Genomic DNA, 24,779 nt, shown 5'->3' on the forward strand with positions numbered 1-24,779 from the left:
GACAGAAGATGACAGTATATTAGCATTAGAAACAGAAGAGTTAATGTGAAAAAATACAACGTGTAAACAAACTGGATCCTTGTCTATGGGGACCTATAATAAGCTTCCCATCAAGTCAGCAAAACTTAACTAGGTTTCCCCATTTGTCACTCTGAGCTATGTTCTGTCGATGTTGAGATTTCCAACCCAGGTATTCATGCTCATCTTTGTCTTTAAGTGAAAGATATGCATGCCAGTCAAAGGAAGGATTTAACCAGGGAGATGAAGTTTGGTTGCCTTGTTTAGAGATTCAAAGTTTTGAGTAAACGTAATGTTGTGGTGGCCTGGAGGAGAAAGGGGCAGGAGTGCTCTACAAGAAATTAAACTGTCTTATGTCAGCTTAAAAAATAGAAGGCGCTGCCATGGCAATTGCTGTCATGAGGATCATTGCAAGTGAGGAACTGACCATGACTGGAAAACTGTTGCTGCTGAACAAGCAAAATATAAGATCCTCATTGAAGGTAACTTAGTTATTTTTTCCCTCTCTCTGTAGTGCTGAGAGAGGTAAGTTTCAGAACCTGTGTGCCCAGCTGCTGGGAGTTGGCAGAAGGTACCAAGAAAAATTTGGGACATACACTGTTGCCATGCAGCCTGAAAATAACGAGGTTACATCAAAATTCAACCCTGACCCATAGTTATTGTTCAGTCATTTTGTGCTTCAAAATCCAAAAGACTGTTTCTGTTTGCATTTACAAGTAATCAGGACAGTAACTCACCAACGGCAACCCTGCTTTACTAAAATGACTGTGAAGGACAGTTGACGGATTTTTACCATGTGAACCAGAGTCAATAAGTGTCATTAAATCAGGCATCAATATCAAGCTGCACTGACTGCATCAAAAAGAACCGTATGACTTTACTTAAAATAGCCTGTGCATAAATCATATTGCTATAAGAACAAGTCACTTACCTTAGTTAACACTCTTTCTGGTGGGTATTCTAACCGTAGATTCCTCACCCTAAGAACATCCTCAAGCACCACACTACATCTAGACAGTTTTCTCACCCATACTCCTACATGCAGATATGTGGCTCCGCAGTGATTCTGTTCTGTACCACATGGCACCAATATTGCCCACAAAGACCTGCCCTAGCATCCCCCTGAGTGACCACAGGCTGGCATTTAGGGTAAGGAGGATAGCCCAAAGCTCCAAAAAAATTGATGTGGTGCTGGCTCTCATCTGGACAGGCCTCCAATCGCCACTTCTTTCATGTGACCACCCACCCACACCACCAATTCCCTTGCCTCACTACCACCGTGGCAGTAATATGCTTGTCACAACCACAAAGTCTTGAGGGAAAGAGAGTGACCTATAGCAAGTCAGGCTGGCGCCTGTCTGCACTACAGAAGAACCTGAGTTGTCTCCTGCTAGATCCAGATGGGGTCTGAAATGTAGTCATAATGCTGGGCTCATTGAAACCTAAATTCCATTGTAGTGCCATAAATGCCATTTAGCCTTCAGAACTAGGAAAATGCAAAAGATCGGGAATCCAAAAGGTCTCACACTCAGGATTGAGTCCAAAACATCAGGAACATATCCAGACACTCCCAGACGTATTGCAGCAGTGGAAAGGCTTGGAATGCTACCTTGTCCAGGACAGACACAAGGACGGCATTCCTCAATGTGGGGCAGAAAAGGAACTTCATCTCGTTGATGGAAAACCCCAAAGACTGCAAGCATGTGCCCGTGGTCCAGAGGTAGTCTACAACTTGTAGTGAATCCTAGTTCGTTTTAATGGGATAACAGGAGTTAGTTTAGCCTCTGGCTTGTAGACTCGTGCCCCCGTCACCTAGTGACTTTTAACCTATTTAGCTTGCTCTGTCTTAGCCCATTTAATTATTTATTTCTTTTAGGACGGCTGCCTTGTTTATAGTTAGGCCACTTGCTATGAGTTACAATATCAGTGTCACCGAGCCAAGGCGTCAAGATCAAGCACGAAAGACAAACAAACAGTAGGTGTTCACACTTAGAGATTTTCCCTCTCTATACTTTCGAGGGATTGTTGATATTAATTGCCGTCCCAAGCATGCCTGTTATCTATTGTTTAGGAATACACCTACGTCAGGGGACCTTGTAGATCTGTATAAATACATCACACTTTAGACAGATAATCAGAGGGATTCCGACCAGAGGGCATCGCCACCATCGCTGATACCGATGCTGCAGTCGTCTTGACGATGACCCAGTCTTCGTGTTCCTGCGGAGTCTGAGATAGAGACCTCATTCCACGGTAACGAGGGTTGGGGGCTCCTCCCATGGACATGGCATTGGCAGATTAGGTTTAACAAACCCAGATCTCCTTTAGGTAGGAGGTTAGGCCTTTTAACATTAGGGTATTAGGGCATCTTACATCGCATATATCTTTTGTATGTATTGCAAAATGGTGGGGGTCTTCGTAACAATGACTCTCGTCTTCACAATACTGTTACTTGTTTTATTAATTATCCTAATCATTGCAGTCCATGCAACTTATCGCAAATTGCAGTTATGTTAAATAAAAAGCTATTATAACTTTACTGCATCTGTGTCATTGTCTATGTTTGTATGAGACATACTATATCGGTGAGAAAAGGGTAATCTCCGTTTAACCACGACACTCCCTGAGATATCTTATTTTCGAGTCCATGCCTAAACGGTTGCCATAAATCACCTTTTACTATTGTGTTTCTGGTGAGGTGCTGCTAGTGAGCCGGTAAGGTTGGGACAACAGTTGCGACTTGTTGTAGGAAAGACGCAGTTGCCTACAAACAAAAGTACTGTCATCCTTAAACCAGCAGTCTTGCTCAGAGCAAGAGTCCAAACTACGACAAACTGACTATGGAGAGCTTGCCTTGATCACCAAGTTGTCAAGGTACAAAAACACATGTATCCTTGACCACCACTTTCACTTTCTTGACTATCTGATTTAAGTCTGAATGGGTGCACAGCAAATTTGAAGTGTTCTGAACGCACTGTTCAGAACTGCAGGATAGGTATACGAAAAAAAAGGTGTCCGGCATGTCCAGGGACACCAACTAGTCCCCTAAGTCCAAAAAAACGAATTGGGACATGGTGAGCATCCTCAACTTTTCTTTTTACGGAGAGACATTTAGTGGATGGAGGTCAAATATAGGCCTGAGGCCTCTGTCCTTAGGTGAGTGAAACAAGCTCAAATAACACCCTTCTCCTCTCTCCGAAGCTGGCACTCATTAGATGGCACTCTTGGTCAACAGAACGTCACCTAATTACACCATAATTATGGAATAGTCCAATGACAGTTGCTTAGGGGGATTGGTATGATAAGGAGCAGGAGGTAATAAAAGGCTGGGCCCCTCCCCTTCCCTTCAGATGATTCATATGACCAATCTGTCTGATGTTATGGTCCTTCAGTAGAGGAGGAAATGTCATATAATGTTGTATCCTGCCTCCTTCCCGCTCACTATGGGGTGTGAGGGCAAGTTTTTTTTTTTTTTAAATATTTTTTTATTAACATTTTATCATTCAATAAACAGTATTATGTTTACAGCACCATCTTGTTTGCTTCGTGTTAGTGCATAACAGTGTTAATATCACTACTGTCTACATTGTTTGAATGTTCTACTTCATTATTCGATAACCTTTATACTTTAAACGTATGCAAGAATGGAACAACAGTGGCGCTTCTTCTCGTATGGGTTGCCCAGTTGGCCTAGTGTAGCAGAGTCATGTTTTGCTAGCTATTATACAACACCTATAACTCGTTTCAAACATTAATTAACTTAAACTTAAACACGATGGCAAAGTAGGGGGTGGAGGCTGCTAATGCAGGGGGATGCCATTTCTTGGCTTTTCCAGTATGTATGGTGTCATTACTCATAGACTTGTTTGGTTTCAGGTGGGTGGGGCGTCTACCGGGTTCAGCCTGTCTGTTAACCAATGTCATGGGCTCGGTCCCCTGTTGTCCACCTTTTGTTCAATCTCGGCCTTATCGTGTCTTCCCTTATCATGTCCTAGAGGGCGAGGCAACATTTCCTCCCTTCCTATGTTTATCCAGTCTCCACTCCTGTTGGTGTCTGCGTCCGCTGTTCTCAATATATTGTCCCAGCTTGTCATTGCTACTTCCCATTTCTGTGCTATAGGGTGGCGACGCAGTCCCCTCCCCTCCTCGCTCTTCAGGACCTGGAGTTCGGCTCTAGCCCATGTTGTAACGTCTTGTCTCCACCCAACCCGGGGGGGCCGAAACTGTGCCTTCCAGTTCTTGGTGATCGGTCTCCTATATAATACCAGTGCCAGACTCAGAAATCGGGTCTCCACTCTTCCCCGCGGCAACCCATTCCCAAAGCCCATCAAACATCTGTCAGGGGTCGGAGTCAGGTTCATATTAAGGAGTCTCGATAGGTCGGACATCACCTCTTCCCACCCCAGTTGGATTTCTGGACAGGTCCATACCATGTGGTCAAAATTTGCGTCTACATTTTTACATCTGGGGCACACCCTAGGAACTCCCCCATAGATTACTGTTAGCCGATGTGGGGTGAGGTACGTTCTGTGGAGGTAATTATATTGTATATATCTCAGGCGCGTGCTGCGAGCTACGGTCCGGGGGTAAGCCAAAGCTCTGTTCCATTCCGCATCTGACGGTTCCCTACCGACTGTCCTCCCCCATCTCTCTCTCAGTGGCCGCAGGGAATCTAGTGCATCCTCAACTTGAACTCGGTATAATTTAGATATCAGATGGGACTCGTCTCCTGACGTCAATAGGAGATGCAGTACCCTGTGGGTAGCTGGTTCCGCATTGACCGTGATCCAGTGCGTTTTCAGCACATGTATCAGTTTATGATACATAAGGAACTGACCCGGGGAGACTCCACTGTCAACAAGATTAGTGAAAGACCTCAACACTCCCTCCTGAAACAGGTCTCCCACCGTTTCTATTCCTGCTCTTCTCCAGGTTCCGAGGCTCATGCCTCCCAGGTTCCTCTCACCAGCCTCGATCGTAAGTACCGCCAGGGGTAGGGCCGGAGAGTACGGGTGGACAGTGCCATCCCTTTTCACGCACCTCTTCCAACATGCTGACGCCACTTTTGTCATCAGGCTGTGCATGTGGGGATTAAGCTTCCTATTTGTCATTCGAGCAATGAACTGATTTATGTCCTCCACTACTTGGTCGGCGTATCTCTCCAGGTGACCCTTACCTGTGAGCCACCCGGCAACCCATTGCAGCTGGGATGCCAGGTAGTAGGCTTCAAAATCTGGTGCTCCTAGACCCCCCTTGTTAGTTGGCCTGCATAGTATCTGGAGCGAGGTGCGTCTACGGCCATCATCCCATATAAGTTCCCTGAGTAGGGTGTTTAGTTCACGAAACCACGCTGTTGGAATCAGAAGGGGCAGGTTAGCGAAGTAGTATAGAAGCCGGGGCAGCATGACCATTTTGGACAATGCTACTCTGGCCATTATCGTTAATTTCAGCGACCGCCAGAACCCCACTGAGGACTTTAGAGATCGTAGAGCTCTGCCCAGGTTACCCTCGCGCAAGTCTGCCCTGTCGTGAAACACCTGTATGCCCAAATACTTAAAGGTTCGAGGGGCCCAAATCATATCCCCAGGGCATGTCGTCGGGCGTTCGCCGCCCGGAGCCATAGGGAACACGCAAGTCTTGCTACGGTTGAGGCAAAGTCCAGATATGTTCCCATAGTTCTCCAGCACTCCCAGCGCCCATGGGAGATCCTTCTCTCTGTCCCTAAGGTAGACAAGTATATCATCAGCATATAGCGAGATGATATGTTCTTGGTGTCCCCATTCCACTCCTCTACCCACGCCCTCCCGCCGCATCTGGGACGCCAGCGGCTCGATGGCCAGGGCGAATAAAAGTGGGGACAATGGGCAACCTTGTCTGGTTCCCCTGTGAATTGGGTAAGTTCCGGATACTGTTTTACCTGTTCTCACTCTTGCCAGCGGTGACGTGTACAACAAGTCCACCCATTTGACCCAATCTTCACCCATTCCCATACGGAGCATCACTGCTCTCAAGTAGTCCCATCTGATCGAGTCAAATGCCTTCTCAAAATCCACCGCGAGCAACACCCCTGCTGCAGGTTTCATGTCGCTAGGCATATTCAGGACCGCAAAGAGACGTCTCAGGTTTAAGGAGGTGCTGCGATTCGGGACGAAACCATTCTGGTCTACATGTACCAGAGTTGGTACAAGAGGGAGTAGACGGTTGGCCAAGATCTTGCTTAGTATTTTAAAATCACTGTTTAGCATTGACAGGGGGCGGAAGTCAGTCACCGAAGGTTGCCTAGATTTTGTCTTAGGGAGTGGGACTACCATTGCCTCTCTCATTGTGCACGGCATTATCCCATTCTGTAGCGATTCTGTATACATCTCTACCAACTGGGGGGTCAGTTGCTTCTCGAATTTTTTATAAAAGTCCATGGGGAGGCCGTCTGTTCCCGGGGTCTTCCCTGAGGCTAATTGAGCTATAGCTTCACCGACCTCCGCCACCGTCACTGGGCCCCCCAGCCTATCCCTGTCTCCGGCCATCAGGCTCGTTATAGGTATATGTTGTAGGTAATTATCAAACACCTCCGTACTGATTTCAGCCGGTTTTCCATATAAAAAGGTGTAATATTCCTTGAATGCATCATTTACAGGGCCTGGTCTACTTCTGCATGACCCTTCCTTATCCAGCACATTTGTGATGGGCTCAGCCTCTCCACCCGGCCTCACCAACCAGGCTAACATTTTCCCAGACCTACCCTCTTCAGATTGTAGGGAGGCAAAGTATTTTTGTGTGCTGTGACATCTAAGTTGTTCTTCAATCTGGGAATGGTCCCTCTTTGCCTGAGTATATTTCTCATTTACTAGTGTGCCAGTCCCCTGAGTAAGTTCTCCCTCATGTATTATCTTCTCTAGCGTAGTCAGCTCCCTTTCAAGTGTGCGTCTCACTCCGGCCGATTGTCCAAGACAAAAACCCCTTGTCACCACCTTGAGGGCCTCCCATTCCGTAGATCTAGAGGTGGTGGATCCACTGTTAAATTGAATATGGTCAGTCAGGTGCTGTCTCAGGGCGTCTCTATATGCTGGGTCCTCAAGTGCTGTAGGGGATAATCTCCAGGCCGGAATGGGGGCCTAATCTCTGCTGCCCTCCATGTTACCAATAGGGGGCTGTGGTCGGACAGTGTACGGCCCAGATATTCTGAGTGAACCATCCCACGTGCAAGGTCAGCCGTACACCCCACCCTGTCGATTCTGGTGTGGAGTCGATGAAGGCCCGAATAATATGAGTAATCCCTGTCGTGTAAGTGTTGTTCCCGCCATATATCCACTAGCCCCCAGTAGCTCATCCATTCACTAAGTTTCCCAGCTATCTTACTTGATATTGCACCCTGTAGTGGGGGGGAGGATCTATCCAAGTCTACATCTAATATACTATTGAAGTCCCCTCCAACCAAAAGCTCTCCTCTCCTCTGGCGGGTGAGGTGGCTCGATAATTTCGTCAAAAAGGGGATCTGGTCTTGATTTGGGGCATACATGCAGCACAGGACAATCGGTGTGCCGGATAGCCGCCCCTCCAGAATCACGAACCTCCCCTCACGATCTATGTTGGAAGCTTCTATCTCTAGGGGAACCCCTGCACGGATCCAGATCATTACTCCCCTTGCGTACGCTGAGTACTCTGTTGCGAACACCCGCCCCCTCCACCTACGTCTCAATCTCTCAGGTTCACCAGCCGCCAGGTGGGTCTCCTGTAGCATTGCTACCTGTATATTCCTCCTTTTTAAATAAGCCAGTATTTTGTGTCGCTTGGCCGGTGACCCCATCCCTCTAACGTTCCACGTTAAGAAATTGTATTCTGCCATGTTGGTGATTTTTAAATTTACATTGGCTACTCTTTGCTACTTTTACCGTCTGCTGTCCCCTGATCCTTAGTGAAGCACTGTTGTTACGCAACCATTCACCACCCCTTGCCATCCTAACTTGTAACTGCTTATCCCAACTCCCCCTCCCCAGGGCACCTCTCAAACAGTAGGCTGCCCAAAAACAGAAAAAACACCCGTGCAACAGTGCAGCATGTTTCATCTTTTAGTTGCAGTTCTCGCCAGTCCACCTGTACAGGCGAGATTCCAGTAGGGGGGTGGCCCTGCACGGAGTGGCCATTAGAGCACCATTTGCGCCCGCCCCGGGGTATCCGGTAAGCCTCTGGGCCTCAGAGGTCATCCGCAGTCTGTGGGGTCACTACCGGGGCCTGCACCGAGCTGCTCGAGCCCCCCGCCGATGACATCACAGTCTCGTCAGATTCACCGCCTGAGTCCTCCCGGGGGGTTCCCTCTCCGTTCACACGGGCCGCTGCCTCCAGAGCTGCTCTTCTGCCACTTTCTTTTTGGTTCCGGGATGGCGCCAAGCGTGGGCGACTTCGGGTCCGTCTTCCCCTGGGGGGCCGGCGCGGTCCACCCCCGGTCGGGCCCCCCCTCCTGAGCCGCTCTGTCTGGGTCCCATGAGTTTCCAGCCATTCCCATGCCTCCTCCGGGGATTGAAGAAATGTTGTTTTACTGTCAAGCATTACTTTCAGCTTAGCCGGGTACAGCAATGAATATTGTATACCTTCGTCCCTTAGGGCCCTTTTGACTGCCATGTATGAGGCACGCTTACTCTGTACCTCTACTGTAAAGTCCGGGAACAGCGTGACTTCGCCATTTGCTACCTTAAATGGGCCCTCTTCACGCGCCCTTTGTAGCAAGATGTCCCTGTCTCTATAGTGCAGTAATCTTGCGATCACCACTCGGGGGGGCCTGCCCGGCGCCAGGGGCCTCGCAGGCACGCAGTGCGCTCTCTCCAGAGTGTAGAATGAAGTCAGCCGGCCCGGTGCCACCACTGTGCTCAACCATTTTTCCAGGAATTCTACCATATTTGATCCTTCTGCCCCCTCCGGGAGGCCCACCACTCGCACGTTATTCCGCCGGCTTCTCCCCTCTGCGTCCTCAGCTCTTCGCTCTAGACGCATCACTCTATCTCTGAGATGCGACATTTCAGCCTGCAGGTCTTTTTGTTTTGGTGCGATGTCGGCCAGTGTGGTTTCTGTCTCTTTGACTCTGTCCGATAATTTGTGATGGTCACCCCTCAAGAGGCCCAGTTCAACCGCGACCTGATTGATGTTGTGTTGCAGTGTTAACTTAGTGTCTTCTATCGCACCCAATATTTTGTCCAGGGTGTCCTGTACATCGACCTGCGATGGACCCCGCACGTCCCCCCCCGCGCCCGGGGGCCGCTGTGCCGTCCATGACTTTAGCCCTGTGGCGGTTCTTAGGGGACATCGATTACGTAGGAGATCGTCCCCCCCCCCGTGGCGAATCCGACCACAGTGCGTTAGCTCAGGGGATCCCCCATCTAGGACTTCCGTCTCAAGCGCAGTTCAAGGCCTGCAGGGGCCGCCAGGTAGAATCTCATCAGCACCAGAGACCCGAACTTTCTCGCTCTGGATCCCCGTGGACTCGGGGCGCGTTGCGCCAGGACACGAGGCACCACACCAGTTCGATCACAGTAGTCGCCACTTCAGGGGCCGGGCCGGTCCGGTCAGGCAGGACGCCCACTATCGACCATCCCCCGCGGTGGGCCACCGCGCGGAGTACCGCGGACCGCTCCCAACCCGTTTCGGCAGGCGAGCCCTGCAAGGCAGTTCATCCACTCTTAAGGAGGTGCTGAAAAGCGCAGCTTCGCTGTGCCTTACCCCCGGGCCATCGGCCGTCCGCCGTTACTCAGTTCCTCGATTGGCATGCTCCAGTCGGGGTCACCCCGGGATTCTCATCTCCCCAGATGCAGCTGGGCGATCCTTCATGCTCTGTGGCCCGGGGCCCTCCATGCTAGTTCTAAGTTCAGGGGCCAGCGCCCCATACGCGCAGTAGGCCACCACGGGCACGACCATCCAACAGCGGGTCCCCCTATCCACCGATTGTCTCGCTCTGCCGAGGGTCCGGTATTTTCCTCAAGGGCGGCCCTCCCGGGGCCGGCACGTTCCGCAGGAGTGTGCCGGTGCTCAAAGTGGGTGTCCGCTACACCAGAGGCCCCTTCCGCCAGACACAGCGTGCCGCATGCAGGGGCGGCGCCACAGCAAGGCTCCCGGCAGCCGGGCCCCCCGTCAGGCCCAGGGGCTCCGGTCGTTTCTCCTTACTTGCAAGGGTGGGGCCGGAGGGCCCGCACGCACCTCCGGTCGCCGTCACACCGTCCTCCGCAGTCTCGGGAACACAAGGCTTTCCACGAACAGCCCTGCAGCAACCCCCAGGCAGGAGGGGGGCCGCCCCGTCTCCCCAGCCGCGTTCAGCTGGCTCCCCCTCAAATGGCGCGCGGTCCCACGCCCAGCCGCGTGTCCGCTCACTCGCTCAGTCCGGCTCCCGACATTAACGCGGCGACAGACCCAAGGCCGAGGGGCTCGCCGGCCGCCTCCGACGGGCTCGTTCTGGGCTCCACCGGTGCTCGGGTCGCCCACACGGGTCCCCGCACTCGCTCCCCGTCAATTTGCCCCGGGTGGAGGCCCAGGATAACAGGAGAAGTTTAGGCCCCTCCGGAGCAGACGGATCAAGCGTGCGCCATGCGGGTGTGAGGGCAAGTTAAAGTGGCTTGGCAGCAGCTGCAGCATTGGAGGAACAGAAGAGCTGTCTCTGCTGTCAAAACCTCATGTTTCATTTGAGCCAGCAAGGTCTTGAGGTCATCCAGCATGGCTGGCAATTATTCACTGGCAATATGTGTAAAAACATGACTGTACCCGACATGATGCACATGAGGTTTAAGGATATTATGGCCAAACTGGTTCAAAAGAACAATTTCTTTCAGAGGGGTGTCTGTAAGAGCTTTATTGAACAGCAAGATCCTCACTGAAGGGCAACAGATGGCTGAGCAGAAACTGAATCTAACTGAAGGATCTCAGTTAACAAGTTTACCTTTGCTTCAACAGCAGACAACTGCAAACAAGTACTTCTGCAGTGCTTCACAAAACTATTGTGAAACACACTTGTCAGGTGCCAGGTCTAGCTCAATCTCTGAGGGTGTATCTAGCCCACTGGCACTGCAAATCCAAGTACAGATCATCAACAGTATTGGGAGGAGGGAGCAGGCTTCCCACCTCCTAGTCCTCATCAGTGCCATGGGGGACATTCCGCACATCCTGGATGCATAAGAGGTGGATCCAAATAAGTCCTTCGTTTCTGATAGTACTGGTGTTGAGGCAGATGTTGAGGTTTAAAGTCAGGTTGTGTCTTTGTAATCTCATAGCATGATATAAGCAGATGATGGCTCAGTATTGGATATTGGTCTAGAGATTAGATCCAGGGCTTGCAGAGTTGGCATCAGTTATGTGCACAGAGTCCAACGTGGGTCTCTTTTCAAAAAGAGGGTCCTTACTGTGTCTATCTGTGGACACCAACAATGAATGTATTACTTAGGCAACCTAGTGGTATGTTCACACTTGGGCTGTATACACAAAAAGCATTATCAGACCGAGAAGGTTTTTTTTCTCTCTCTCTCCCTCTCTCTCTCGAGTGCAGACAACGCAGTGCTCAAGTGTGTGTATAAATACATAACATTTATACAAAAGGCATCAAAAAAAGGTCCCTGGTTCTTAACACAACTGTTCTACTAACACATGTGCATCTGCCTTAGTACAATGTGGATTGTAACTAATCAAGGAACCAAGGCAGGTATGTCGACGTTTTGACCCCCTATGAATGCTGGGGTCTGACCAGGAAACAAAAGACATCTAGTTCAATATCTGCATATGTGGAGAGACAGAAACCCAGACCAACCATTAGTCACCATCATCTATTACTCAGTCACAGTCAGAAGAATTTCCATGACTCACCAACAAGATCTACATAGTGTAGGGTGACAACCATATCAATTACGGCCAGTATTAGGCTCTGTAGCTGCAGTCTCTGTCATAGTCATCACGTCCTTCATCTGTACCGGAATTCTTACTTTAACTGCACCTTCCACTTGTGCCATCCAATAAAATCTTCAAGAAGTAACCACAGCCCAATAAATGGCCATTAACAGAGACTCCTGACATACATGAAATGCCCTCAGACATACAGTAGCCTAAATATACTACTTCGAATGTCAGTAACATATGACTGTTATAATGGGAGTCATAATATTCCATGCCCGTGATCATATCTCCGTGCGAGAATACCATGGTGTTGTGTGTAGTATGGAGTAACCACCTGTGTTTAAAGGCACTGTGTAAAAAAAAAAAAATGTGCATTAGCTGTGGGTATAAGTGCTCCCAAAGCGGTCTGCATACAAACAACTGATGAGCTTCGTCTCATGATAGCAACTATTACCCCATTTCCATTGCAACAGCATGCATCATAAAGCCCAAACATAGTAGGAATTCAGATGAAGGATGTGATGAATATGACTAATGAGACTGCAGCTGTGGAGCTTAGTACCTGCAGTCATTGATATGGTTGGTACCCTACATTATGTATGTCTCATTGGTGAGTCATGGAAATGGACTACATGATTTTTTCGATGGCATCTGAGTAATAGATGATAGTGACTAGCGGTTGGTCTGGGTTTCTGTCTCTCCACATATACAGATATTGAGCCAGATGATGTTTGTGTCTTGAGGAGACCCCAACATTTATAAGGGGTCAAAACTTTGACATACTTCTCCTGGTTCCTTGATTAATTATGATCCACACTGTGCTAAGGCGGATGCATGTCTTAGTAGAAGAATTGTGTTAAGAACTAGGGAGCATTTTTTGGTGTCTTTTGTATATACTTGTAAATATTTTATGTATTTATGCACACACTTGCGCGCTGTGTCGTCTGCACTCTTGGGATATATCATATTATCTTTTGTATGTATATTAGAAGAAGAGACTATAGAACATCAACAGAAACCTTTTCAGTCTGATTATGTTTTTTGTGTGTACAGCCCAAGTGTGAACATACCACTATGTTGTCTAAGTAATACATTTATAGTTGGTGTCCCCAGAGAGACTCAGATGGACACCAGAGGAATCCTCTTTTTCAAAAGAGACACATGTTGGACACTGTGCACATAACTAATCCTGACCCTGGTCCTCGTGGGCATATATGGTTGTCCTTATGATATATTACACAGCAGAGTTAGCATCAGCATGGACAGTACTGGCATGGACCGTGAGGCCAAAGAAGCATGAATCAACGCAGGAATAAGCTTAGGCTCAATTCCAATAGGGTCAGGTGTCTGAGTGAAAGGTTTACTCCCACAATGGTGCCTCTCATGGCACTGGAAGCCAAAAGACATGACAGAGAAAGACAGGTCCCTAAGAGAGCTGCACCATGGTCTCCTTGAGGGGGTCAATTCGTTGAGGGGGTCACTGGTGGTCCAGGGAATATGGGGCATGCCTGGCCAATTGTAGGCCCAGATCAGAAACAGAAGATGAATGTGGGGTACAACACTTAGATTGACACTCTCACTTATTGTCGCCTGAACCAGAGTGGTGAGATGGGGTTGAGTACCACTTGGCATTCTTGCACTTATGGCCTGACTTCGACTTACTGGAATCTTTGGAACAACACTTTGCATAGGACCAACACCTTCGACAGGATTGCCCAGCGACTTGGACTGTAATCTAGTTTTCGACCACAACCTCTTCTTATGTTTGAAATGTAGAGTTTCACCTCCTGGTCTTGAATCATCTTTGGTTGCAAGATGGGGCATTTATCATACAACTCCGAGTCGTGACTGAAGCTTAAGAATAAAAGTACATATTGTGCTAGTCATGCTAAACATCTGCTTTCTGCAGCCACAGCACAGCTTGAATTCAGTCATTTTTTCCATTGTGTGTATGTGGGGGGGTAGCCATGGTTCCTCGCGCACAGTCTAATGTTTTGAAAGTCTTCATTAAAATGAAAAGGTTGAGAACAAAGTTCTGGATCCACATCAAAGAGCTCAGAAAGAAAGGAAGTTACAGCGCTTCTTATATGCAGCTTGTCTCAGTCACTTCCTGGGTGGAAAGCAGTAACCGCAGAGCCACGAGTACCACTTTTCAGTATGTGGGAGCATTAGACATATTACTTGGCTTCAGCCCCAAGTTCTTAAGGATTTAGAGAACTGGCTTAGCGAGAACTACTTCATGCCCTGATCCTGAAAATTGTCTTAATATACTGATCCTGAAAATCACGATCATCTGTGATACATAAAACAGAAACAACATCCCCAAGAATAACGGGAAATGAGGTGGAATAGACAATTTAAACGTCTAGTCTGCTAACCTAGCATCCACACTGTGGAAAGAAACCGAGAGACTGAAGTGAGCTGAGGCTGAACAACCATGGGACTGGCCCAAAAACAGCCTTGTAAGCATCGAAATTGCATACCCTAAGGAATAAAGATGCTGTAGACCTGGTGAAGTAAGCTCCTTGTAATTGCTTATTTTTAAAGTTATGGTTCTGTTGCTTGTTCTGATATAGGGAATCCTGAATTGGTATTTTGACAAGATAGAGCCTGCTAAAATGTTAAACCTTTTGACCACTCAACATCTCTCAAACTTGTGATAAATAAAGCAAGTGCCGCTCTGCAGTGATTCCAAAGAGATAAGAGGGCAGGCCTCTAAAGCCAGAGTAGATGAAAAATTATTTTTGAACAGTTGGGCAGCCTTTAAGCCACAAGTGCAAAAACATTAAACTATTCCTGAAAAATTCTGAAAGGCTTAGAAGGCTGGTACTAGTGGTTCCCGCAACCCTGCATTTTTTTCAGTGGTCACTGTTCTTAGATTCATAGTCTTATTACTTTGCTTTACCATTTTTTTCATGTTACTCTGCACCGCAGTATACTCTTTTCTAGATCAACAAGCATATTACTAGCTTCTAAGGCTGTGTTGTAATATCATACTATTCACTTAAGTAAAACTCTAATGACGCTGGTATAAAATGTGAAATGTTACTTACCCAGAAATCCTCTGTTCGTGGCATGTAGTGCTGTAGATTCACATGCTCTGCATACTCCTGCCATCTAGTGTTAGGTTTGGAGTGTTGCAAGTTGGTTATCTTCAAAGACGCATTTTCAAGTCACAGGATCGAGTGACTCCTTTTTCCCAGTGATACTGCACATGGGCATCGACTGCTTTGTTAGACTGTTTTCCCACAGCCGGGAGAGAAAAGGAATAGAACTGTGGAGTAAGTATAGAAAAAGATGTCTGTGCCAAGTGAAAAACTATATGCAAGTATAAAGTAACTGAAATGGCCACAGGCGTCCAGGGAGGAAGGAGAGTGCATGTGAATCTACAGCACTACATGACACAAACAGATGCTTACTAAGTAAGTAACATTCTCCGTTTGACGGCATGTGTGGCTGTAGATACACATGCTCTGCGTAGACTGTAAAGCAGTCCCTCCATAAAAGCGGTAGCTAGCCTTTGGGAGTTGCAGTTGACTGGAAAAGTGTTCTCAGTACTGACTGGCCTACATTGGTTTGCTGGTGTGCCAGTACATCTACACAGTAGTGTTTTGTAAATGTATGTAGTGGAGATCATGTAGCTACTTTATAGATGTCATCTATGGGTATATTTCCAAGGAAAGTCATAGTAGCTCCTTTCTTCCTAATACAGTGTGCTCCGGGAGTGGTAGGAAGTTGTCTTTTTGCTTTAGCATAACAAGTGTGAATACATCTTACTATCCATTTAGCTATGCTGCTTTAGATATTGGATTGCCTTTATGAGGTGGTGAGAAAGCTACAAAGAGTTGTTCAGTCTTCCTAAATTATTTAGTTCTATCAATGTACAACATTAATGCACGTTTAACGTATTAAGTGTGAAGAGCTCTTTCAGCAACTGAGTCAGGCTGCGGGGAAAAAGACTGGTAACTGGATGGATTGATTAATATGGAATTGAGAGCCCACTTTAGGTAGAAACTTCGGATTAGTGAGAAGAACCACTTTGTCCCTATGAATTTGGAAGAATGTTTCGTCCAAGGTTAGGGCCTGGAGCTCACCAACACGTCTGAGAGATGTGACATCACCTAAAAAAAGCCACTTTCCATGTGAGGTACTGAAGAGGACATGAGTGAAGTAGCTCAAAAGGAGGTCCCATGAGCCTGGTAAGGAAAATATTGAGGATCCAAGATGGTGCAGGAGGCACTCTTGGTGGAATGACTTGTGTAAGGCCTTCAATGAATGCTTTGATTACTGGAATTCTAAACAGAGATGTATGTTGTCTGTTTCGTAAATATGCAGCTATAGCTGCAAGATGTAAGCAAATGGAAGTGTAAGCTAAATTTGCTTTTTGTAGATTAAGCAAAGAGCTGACAATGTCTTTGACAGTAGCTTTAATGGGATTAATAACAGTAGCAAACAACTTTGCAGCATAACATGCTCTTGTAGTGGGTTTACAAGCTTCTCTGAGAATGACCATACATTCTGCAGGCAAATCCAAGTAACCAAACTCTATGACCTCAGGAGCCATATCACAAGGTTGAGAGATTTGAGGTCTGGGTGTCTGACCTGACCTTGGTTTTGAGTGAGAAGGCCTGGCCTGTTGGGAAGCTTCTCGTGGCGGATTACTGAGAGGTCCAATAGTGTGGTGAACCAGGGCTGATGCGCCCATGTGGGAGCTACAAGGGTCATGTTGAGAGATGTCTACCTGATCTGTTGGGTTAGAAATGGAATGAAAGGGAGAGGCGGAAAAGCGTAGACAAATATCTCTGACCAGCTCATTCACAGAGCACTGCCCTTGGATAGAGGATGTGAGTAGCTGGAGGCGAAGTCCCTGCATTGTGTTTTCTGCTGTGGCGAAAAGATCTATTTGTGGTGTTCTCCAAATCCGGAAGTATTTTTTAAGGATTTGCGGGTGGAGTTCACATTCGTGGACTTGTTGCTGCATCCTGCTGAGCAGCTCTGCAAAGTCGTTGTCCGTTCCTAGCAGATACTCTACAACCTGGAGAATATGATGGTGGAGAGCCCATTTCGATATTGTCTGACAGAGCTGTGACAACTGGAGTGACTTTGCGCCCCCCCCCCACCTTATTTCTGAAAGTGGTACATTGCTGTCATGTTGTCTGTGCGGATGAAGACAACTTTGTGAGCGAGGTGGTGAAAAAATGCTTACAGGACTAGAAATACTGCCTGAAGCATGGGGAAGTTCATGTGTAGGTATTGATGAAATGGATCTTACTGGCCCTGTACTGGGAGTTCTCAAAGGTGAGCACCCCAGCCTGTGTGATGCATCTGTTGTCAGAATTATCTGAGGCACAGGGTCTAGAAAAGGTTCCCCTTTCAACAAGTTAGTGGTGTTCCACCATTGCAGAAAGCAATGAATATGGCGGTTAAACACTACATCTTCCCAGTGACCCTGTGATTGAAACCACTGATGAGACAGACACTGTTGTAGGGGACGCATTCGGAGTCTGGCCTGAGGAACGATGGAAGTACAGGAGGTCATCATCCCTAACAGTTGCATCATGGTCCTGACTGTGTATGAAGAACTTTCTCGAAATTGAGGGATGAGAGACTGAAAGCTGTGAAGACGAGCTGAATTGTGGTATGCTATCCCCAAATCTTCATTGAGAATAGCTCCTAGATAGGACTGTGTTGAAGGTGGGATTTCGGAAAGTGGAGTGTGAACCCTAACTTGTGCAGAAGATCCACAGGTAGGGGAATATGTATACATTTTATTCTTGTGAGATGCGCTGCTACTACTGCTAGTACTGCTAAGCACTCTGTGAAGACCCTGAGAGCTGTGGTGACTCCAAAAGGAAGAAACCTGAATTGGTAATGCTTGTTTGCAATGAGGAATCCGAGATATCTGTGGTGTCCATGATGGATGGTGATATGGAAGTACGCATCCTTTATATCTACGGCTGTCATAAAGTCGCCCTGTTGTAAGAGGGTGATAACATTTTGAATAGTAACCATGTGAAAGTGCTTTGATAGAATGTAGTGGTTTAAGGGCCTTAGGTCCAGAAAGGGCATGAGAGAGCAGTCTTTTTTTGGGAATGAGGAGGTACAGAGAGCACCCCTTGGAAAAGAAGGGTTTATATTTCAGGTTTGATAAGAAGACGGTTTTCTTAAGAGATCTTGAGTTGGGGGGGGGGGGGGGGAGTTTGGGGCTGTTTAGATACGTGGTAATGAGCAGACAGTAACCATGTTGGATAATGGAAAGGAACCATTGGTCCGAAGTGATTTTGAACCATTGTGTATTGAAATTTTGAAGTCTTCCCCCAACAGGTGTGGAGTGGTGGGTGGGAAGACCTAGGTAGTCACTGTTTAGATGTTGATGTAGAGGTGTGAGTGGTGGTGCTCTTGCCTCTGCCTTGGGTCGTCTGTAAAAGCCTTGTGAGTAGGAACTGGAAGGCTGTCTGGCCTGAGAAGTGGAGGCCTCTGTACTTGTCGCTTTGTAACCACCTCTGAATGTGGGGCGAAAAATAACTTTAGGAGAGGAACTGTAAAGGAAAAAGAACAAATGATGGACGGAACGCTGAACAATGTCAAACATTCACCCCCAGTACAGAGATCTGGGCCTAAATCCATCGTTTTTGTGCCACCAATACCATTCCAGTTTGGACCCAGCCATATGCAAATCAGTCTTGACCCTCTTCCCCATGGGAACAGTCCAGCCCAAACTGCCAAGCCAGGTCCTCTCTGGACTGGAAACAAGCATCTTAGAATGGGTTTCAGGGTATCACCCTTCATCAGCCAGGCTAGATTGACTCCAGTGGCTGGAGAGCAAGGGACCCACATTTAGGCATACCCTTCCCACATGGGGCAGCAAATGCAAAAAGAACCAATGATGGACGGAACGCTGAACAATGTCAAACATTCACCCCAGTACAGAGATCTGGGCCTAAATCCATTGTAACTGATCCAGGAACTGTAAAGCACCCATGGCTTTTGCAGTGTCTGTCTTTTTTCAGCTTCTCAAGGGTGGAGTCCAATTGAGGGACGAAAATATGCTTCCTGTTGAAGGGCATATTGAGTACTGCTTGTTGTATCTCTGGTTTAAAACCAAAGCTCAAAAGCCAGGCATGTCTCCGTACTAGAATGCTGGTGTTGATACTATGTGCAGCCGTGTTCGTGGCATCTAGGGCACATCAAATTGAGTTATTACCGAATGTCTGCCCCTCTGTGACAATCATTTGTCCCATTTTTAGGTGCTCATCTGGGAGATAATGGAGGAGTTCCTCCACCACATCCGAGTGCGCCACATTATACCTGGCAAGTAACGCATGTGAGATGGCTGCTTGAGGCGCCACTCTTACCTGCGGCGTCAATCTTTTTGCTCTTCTTGTCTGGAGGATAAGTGTCTCCTGTGGCCCAAACTATTGGCCCGTTTACATATATAGTGGTACCCACAATAGAATCTGGCAGGACCTGTGACCTTATGTTAAGTGGATCAGAGGGAGAAGCTTTGTAATTTTTGTCTACTCCAGCGAACTGGTTCCTTAAAAATTCTGTCTGCATGACAAAGCATACCATGTAGCGGGGGAGGAACTGGATATCCCTATATGTGGACGTTCGGGTATCAAAAAGAAAGACTTGCTCAATAGGGTCCCTGTGCAGCTCAATATTGTGGTATGCGGCTGCTCGAGCTATTACCTGCTGGTAGGATTTGGCATCCTCCGGTGGTGAGGGTCGTGCGTGGTATAAATCTGGGTCTGGATCTGTGAAATTATGGGATGAGGGGGATGGCGGACATGGAGCTGGGTTCTGCTGTGTGTCACCCAAATCTCCCCCAGTGAATAAAGGGGAACCATGTTGTGTTATATCTTCTGCAGTAGGGGAGGCAGGTGAATGAAGAGGATGGTGGTGGAGGGGAAGCAGGGGGTGGAGGTGGTGAAGAAGGTGTCTGAGAAGGAGGAGGAAGAAGAAAAGGCTTGTGAGTAGTAGTGGTAGCCTTGTCCTTAGTCTTCTTTGGAGGTGGTGAAGTGTCCAGAGCCTCTTGAATGGATAGTTTCCTCTTGAAGGTAACAGGGGGAGCAATAATGGGCAATGTACCCTCCTGGATGTGGAGGCGGCACTGACGAGCATCCCTGGCCTCCAAAATGGGTTCAACACAGATGGTGAGGCCAAAGATGGACTAGATTCTTTCAGCTCCGAAGACATTTGTTTTTCAGAGCCGAAACAGAGGTGGAGCTTGTTCAGCTCATGCTGAAGTGATCAGTGCCAAAGGTCGGATGGAAGGAGCAACAATATCTTGGACCGAAGATGCTGAGGTTGACGCCAAAGGCAATATCTTGGTCTCAGCAATTTTCGGTGCAGAGCCGGAGGATGGGGCACCTGAGCCTGTTTTATGGAACCTGCCATGGCCTAATGGCAGTGGCAGTCCGGCGACCTTGGTAAGGGTCTTTTTGGAAGTCTTAGAGGGGGCAGTAGGGGCCATGGTACTCAAGGGCTGCACCAATGTCACCTGGTGGCTTTCGATGTCCGACTGAACATCAGAGTCCTGGATGGAGAAGGCTTCCTCCTGTTCTGGCTCCTCCTGGGTGTGTTCCTCCCTGAAGATGTCCAGAGTGTCTTCCAGAGTCTTGTGCGCCATTTCTAATCAACGAGTTCTTTGGTCCCGAAAGGTCTTTTTCAATCTGAAGGATTTGCGGAAGTCACAGGTAGCTTTTTGATAGTTTGGGAAGAGGCATAGATTACACACCATATGTTGGCTGGTGTGCAGGTATTTTGCGTGGCACCAAGGACAGACTCCAAACAGCATCCGTTCCATCAGCGCAGCGTAGTGGTCATTGCCAGGTGCTGAGGTAGGACCCAGCGGGTGGGGGAACCCCAGAGGGAGTGCAGTTGGCTCTCGGACCAACGGAGTGAGATGCAGAAGAATGTAGGAATGCAGAATGTAGGAAAAGAATCAAAAACAATACCGTACATGGAGCAATAGACAGAAAGAAGGGTTTCGAAACTAGAGCGAGAGGAAGACGGAGCAGAGAGAGACACGTTTGAACCTGACGGCGGAAAGAAAACAATCGAACAACGGAGTGGATGCCCATGCGCAGTATCACCGAGAAGGAGGAGGAGTCACTCGATCCCATGACACAAAAATGCTTCTTCAAAGAAAAACAACTTGCAACACTCCGAACCCAACACTGGATGGCAGGAGCATGCAGAGCATGTATATCTACAGCCAAACATGCCACTGAATAGCTAACATTTATTTTTCGGTGCAGCTTTTCTATTTGCACATATCTATCATAAGAAGTTTAACAAAGCATGCATTTACACAATTATTATTTTTTTAAGTATATTTTTATACAACTATATATTCTTACATGTTAAAAAACAATTTGTCAAACCTGGGGTGATGTGACCTTTGCTGTGAGTGTTCCAGCTTGAATATCAATCAGCCATGCATACTCAAGAGTATCAGTTCCAAGCGGAAGACCTTCGCCAGAAAACATTGCATGTGCTCGTAACTGTAGACCCGAGAGGCTGATATGACCTTCGCGCAGTACCCCATCCACTGGCGGACGCTGTTTTAAAATAAAATAATTTTAAAATTACCCCAAAATCTTCCAAAAGAAGAATGTCACCCGAAATCTCCAATTAGCATTGAGCAAGATGTAAAGGAAAAACACATGTAAATTAAGACCAGAAACAGTAAGTACTGTGTATTAAAAAAAAAGAACTTCTCACTGCGAAAATAAACAAGGCTTCCATAAGATCACCTTCTAGGCAGTGTTTTAAGGCTACTGTCTGCTTCTAAATGACCTGCCAACTATGTTCCTTTTAATTTTATAGGTAACTCACCATTCCACTATGTATTGCTTCCACCCTTTCATAATGCATCACTTATACTCATAACATTTCCAACACTTATGACATCCTAAATCCCATAATTTGAGAACATGGTGCATGGTACAGAGGTGATTTATAGTTATTGTTGTGTGGTTAGAGTGCTGAAAACTGTATTGAGAAGTGTTATTAATAATAATGTGAAGGTTGTGCGTACATTATAAATTTAAGGTATAACTAACTTTTATATTTTTTATTTTTGTGTACTTTAGTTTGGATATATATGTATTTCAATGCACTGCTAATAATCCATGTATTACAGCACTTATGACACCTTTTATAACGTCAATCAATTTTTTAAAAAATCTATGAAACATTAAAAGTCAAATTATTGAAGAAAAAAACGTGCATGGCCGAGGTGCGAGTTATAGTTACCTTAGGCGGGGAGTTAAAGTTACTTGAAATAACTCCAACTATAACTGTTGAATTTCTCTGGTTTTGTGCAAGTAAATTCAGAAACTAAATATAACATCCCTGTAACCTTTGTCTTTTTAAGTGAATTTCTATGTTTTTTTAATTATATTTCCTAACTATAACACATAACCTTTGTTTTTTTCAGTGAATTTCAAAGTTTTTTTTTGTTGTTTTTTTTAACCTAAAGTAATTTTCATAACTGGATGTTAATCCTTATGTCACTTTTCATTTTACTTTTCAGCCCTGGGGACCGTGTCCCCTTACCTAAAATAGTGGCTGCAACTCTCTGGTCAGGTTGCGGACAGCCAATCACAGCATTCCTGTTGGCACGCGCATTCGTGAATACGCCGCAATCGCAGCAAAAACACTGCGACGGATCCATGCCCCTAGATATACAAATGTATTTATTTCCACTTCAACAACTCAAAAACTATTGAATGGTTTTAAACCAAATAACAAAAAGCATAATCTGCATACCGAAGCCTACCTTTCTGCCAAATTTGGCGTAATTTCATCCAGTGGCTCGAGCTGTAGCCTTGTTCAAAGGTCCTATGGGAATTAACCTGGGAATAGCAACGTTTTTGACCCCCGCCCCTCTTTTCTCTGCCCCTGCTTAACGGATCATCCTGAAGCTTTCCGTGTGCAACAAGAATCACCGAGGCACTGTTTTAGGAAACTTTTGAGAAGATTTGTGAAATGGTGCCAAAGATATAGGCAAGTCACAAAACCCTTTTTCTGTGGAAACATGGTCCTAACAAACAACTTACTTACCTTCGGTAACAATTTTTCTGATAGAGACATGTTCTAGTTGCAGATTCCTTCCCTTAGGATTTCCCCCAGGTTCAGACTGGACCCGGAGATTTTTCATCGAGCAGTACCTTTGAGCGTCGTTAAGTGGAGTAGGTTAATGCTGCGTCCGTCGGCAACGTCGTGGTCGCTGTGATGATGTTGTGGTAGTTGTGACCGCCACTGGGTAAAATATATATCTATATATCTCCATCTATCTATATGTAGAGACATATGTATATATTTCTGAGAACTACCCTATCCTTGTGGACTCTTATAAAGGGCTCTTGGAAGGTAAGGCATTGCAGCTTGCTAATGAGCCTAAGGGAAGTAATGGCTACTGCGATGTCTACTCTTATAAAAGAAATTGAAGATGCCCCAAGAGCAAAACTTTGAATAGGGGCCACATATGTCTGGTAAGGACTACACTGAGCTTCCAGGTGCAATTTATCTGATAGAGACATGTTCTAGTTGCAGATTACTTCCTTTAGAATTTCCCCCAGTCGTCAGACTGGATCTGGAGATTTTTCATCGAGCAGTACCTTTGAGCGTTGTTAAGTGGCATAGGTTAATGCTGCATCCGTCGGCAACATCGTGGTCGCTGTGATGATGTTGTGGTAGTAGCGACCGCCACTAGGTAAAATATATATCTATATATCTCCATCTATCTATATGTAGAGATATATGTATATATTTCTGAGATTTACCCTATCTTTGTGGACTCTCATAAAGGGCTCTTGGAAGGTAAGGCATTGCAGCTTGCTAATGAGCCTAAGGGAAGTAATGGCTACTGCGATGCCGACTCTTATGAAAGAAATTGAAGATGCCCCAAGTGCAAAACTTTGAATAGGGGCCACATATGTCTGGTAAGGACTACATTGAGCTTCCAGGTGTGGCTGGAAATATTTTGGGGAGTATTACTCTCTTTAGTCTCTTATAAATACTTTAACCACCAGTGTCCGGAACAGAGAGATGTTGTCTGTTCAGCATATAAGCAGCAACTGCGGTTAGATGAAGGATAGATGTGAAAGCCAACCCTGCCTTTTGTAGGTGGAGTAAGTAACTAGCTCCTGTACTGTAAGATTTAAAGGATCAGATTTGTTGACAATGCTGAAGTGCACAATAGTTTACACTTTGCTGCATAACAAGTGTGCCTTTGGGCGCATAGCTTCTTTAAGGATAGACAAGCATTTTTGTGATAGGTGCAGGTACCCCAACTCTGAGACCTCAGATGACAAATTGAAAGACTGAGCTATGTGGGGTCCAGATGTCTGATCTGGCCAAGCATTTGTGCAAGCAAGTCTGTTCTGAGAAGAAGTGTCTCATGGGGGAAAATGCAGAGTTCCAATTGGGTGGAGAAGCAGGCCTGGCAGGCCCAAGTTGGAACAACTAGAATGAGAGAGTCTGTCTGAGCTTTCATATGACAAATGGAAGCAGTGGGACAGGTGGAAAAGTATGCACACATCCCTAACCTGTTTATCTACAGTGTATTCCCCAGGGACGGTGAGAGTGGGTATTTGCTGGCAAAGCCTGGCCAATTTGCATTAGTGAATAGGTCTATATTCAGTGTTCCACTGTTTGAAGTTTATCTGAAGGACTAGGGGGTGGAGTTCCCACTCCTGGACTTCTTGAGATGTCCTGCTGAATCGATTGGCTACTCCTGGGAGATGTCCCAAATGTAGGTGAACCTTGTGGTTAATCACCCAATCCCAGATGGACTTAGCTAGGGGAAAGAATGGAGGTGAATATGTGCCCTCTTGCTTCTTCATGTAATATGTTGTTGTCATGTTGTCTGTTTTGATGAGAACCACTTT

General features: G+C 46.6%; 1 protein-coding gene across 20 annotated transcripts in view; it reads right to left on the reverse strand.

Moving 5' to 3' along the window:
- Positions 1-24,779, reverse strand: part of BLTP1 (bridge-like lipid transfer protein family member 1) — a 1,779,540-nt gene that overhangs the window by 1,375,206 nt on the left and 379,555 nt on the right. For all 20 annotated transcript variants that reach the window (XM_069242474.1, XM_069242454.1, XM_069242518.1 and 17 more), the window contains one exon: positions 21,267-21,443. In XM_069242474.1, coding sequence (XP_069098575.1) covers positions 21,267-21,443 — 177 coding nt within the window. The remainder of the gene's footprint in view (positions 1-21,266; positions 21,444-24,779) is intronic.

The sequence above is a fragment of the Pleurodeles waltl genome, chromosome 1_2 (assembly GCF_031143425.1).
Source record: "Pleurodeles waltl isolate 20211129_DDA chromosome 1_2, aPleWal1.hap1.20221129, whole genome shotgun sequence".
NCBI lineage: Eukaryota > Metazoa > Chordata > Amphibia > Caudata > Salamandridae > Pleurodeles > Pleurodeles waltl.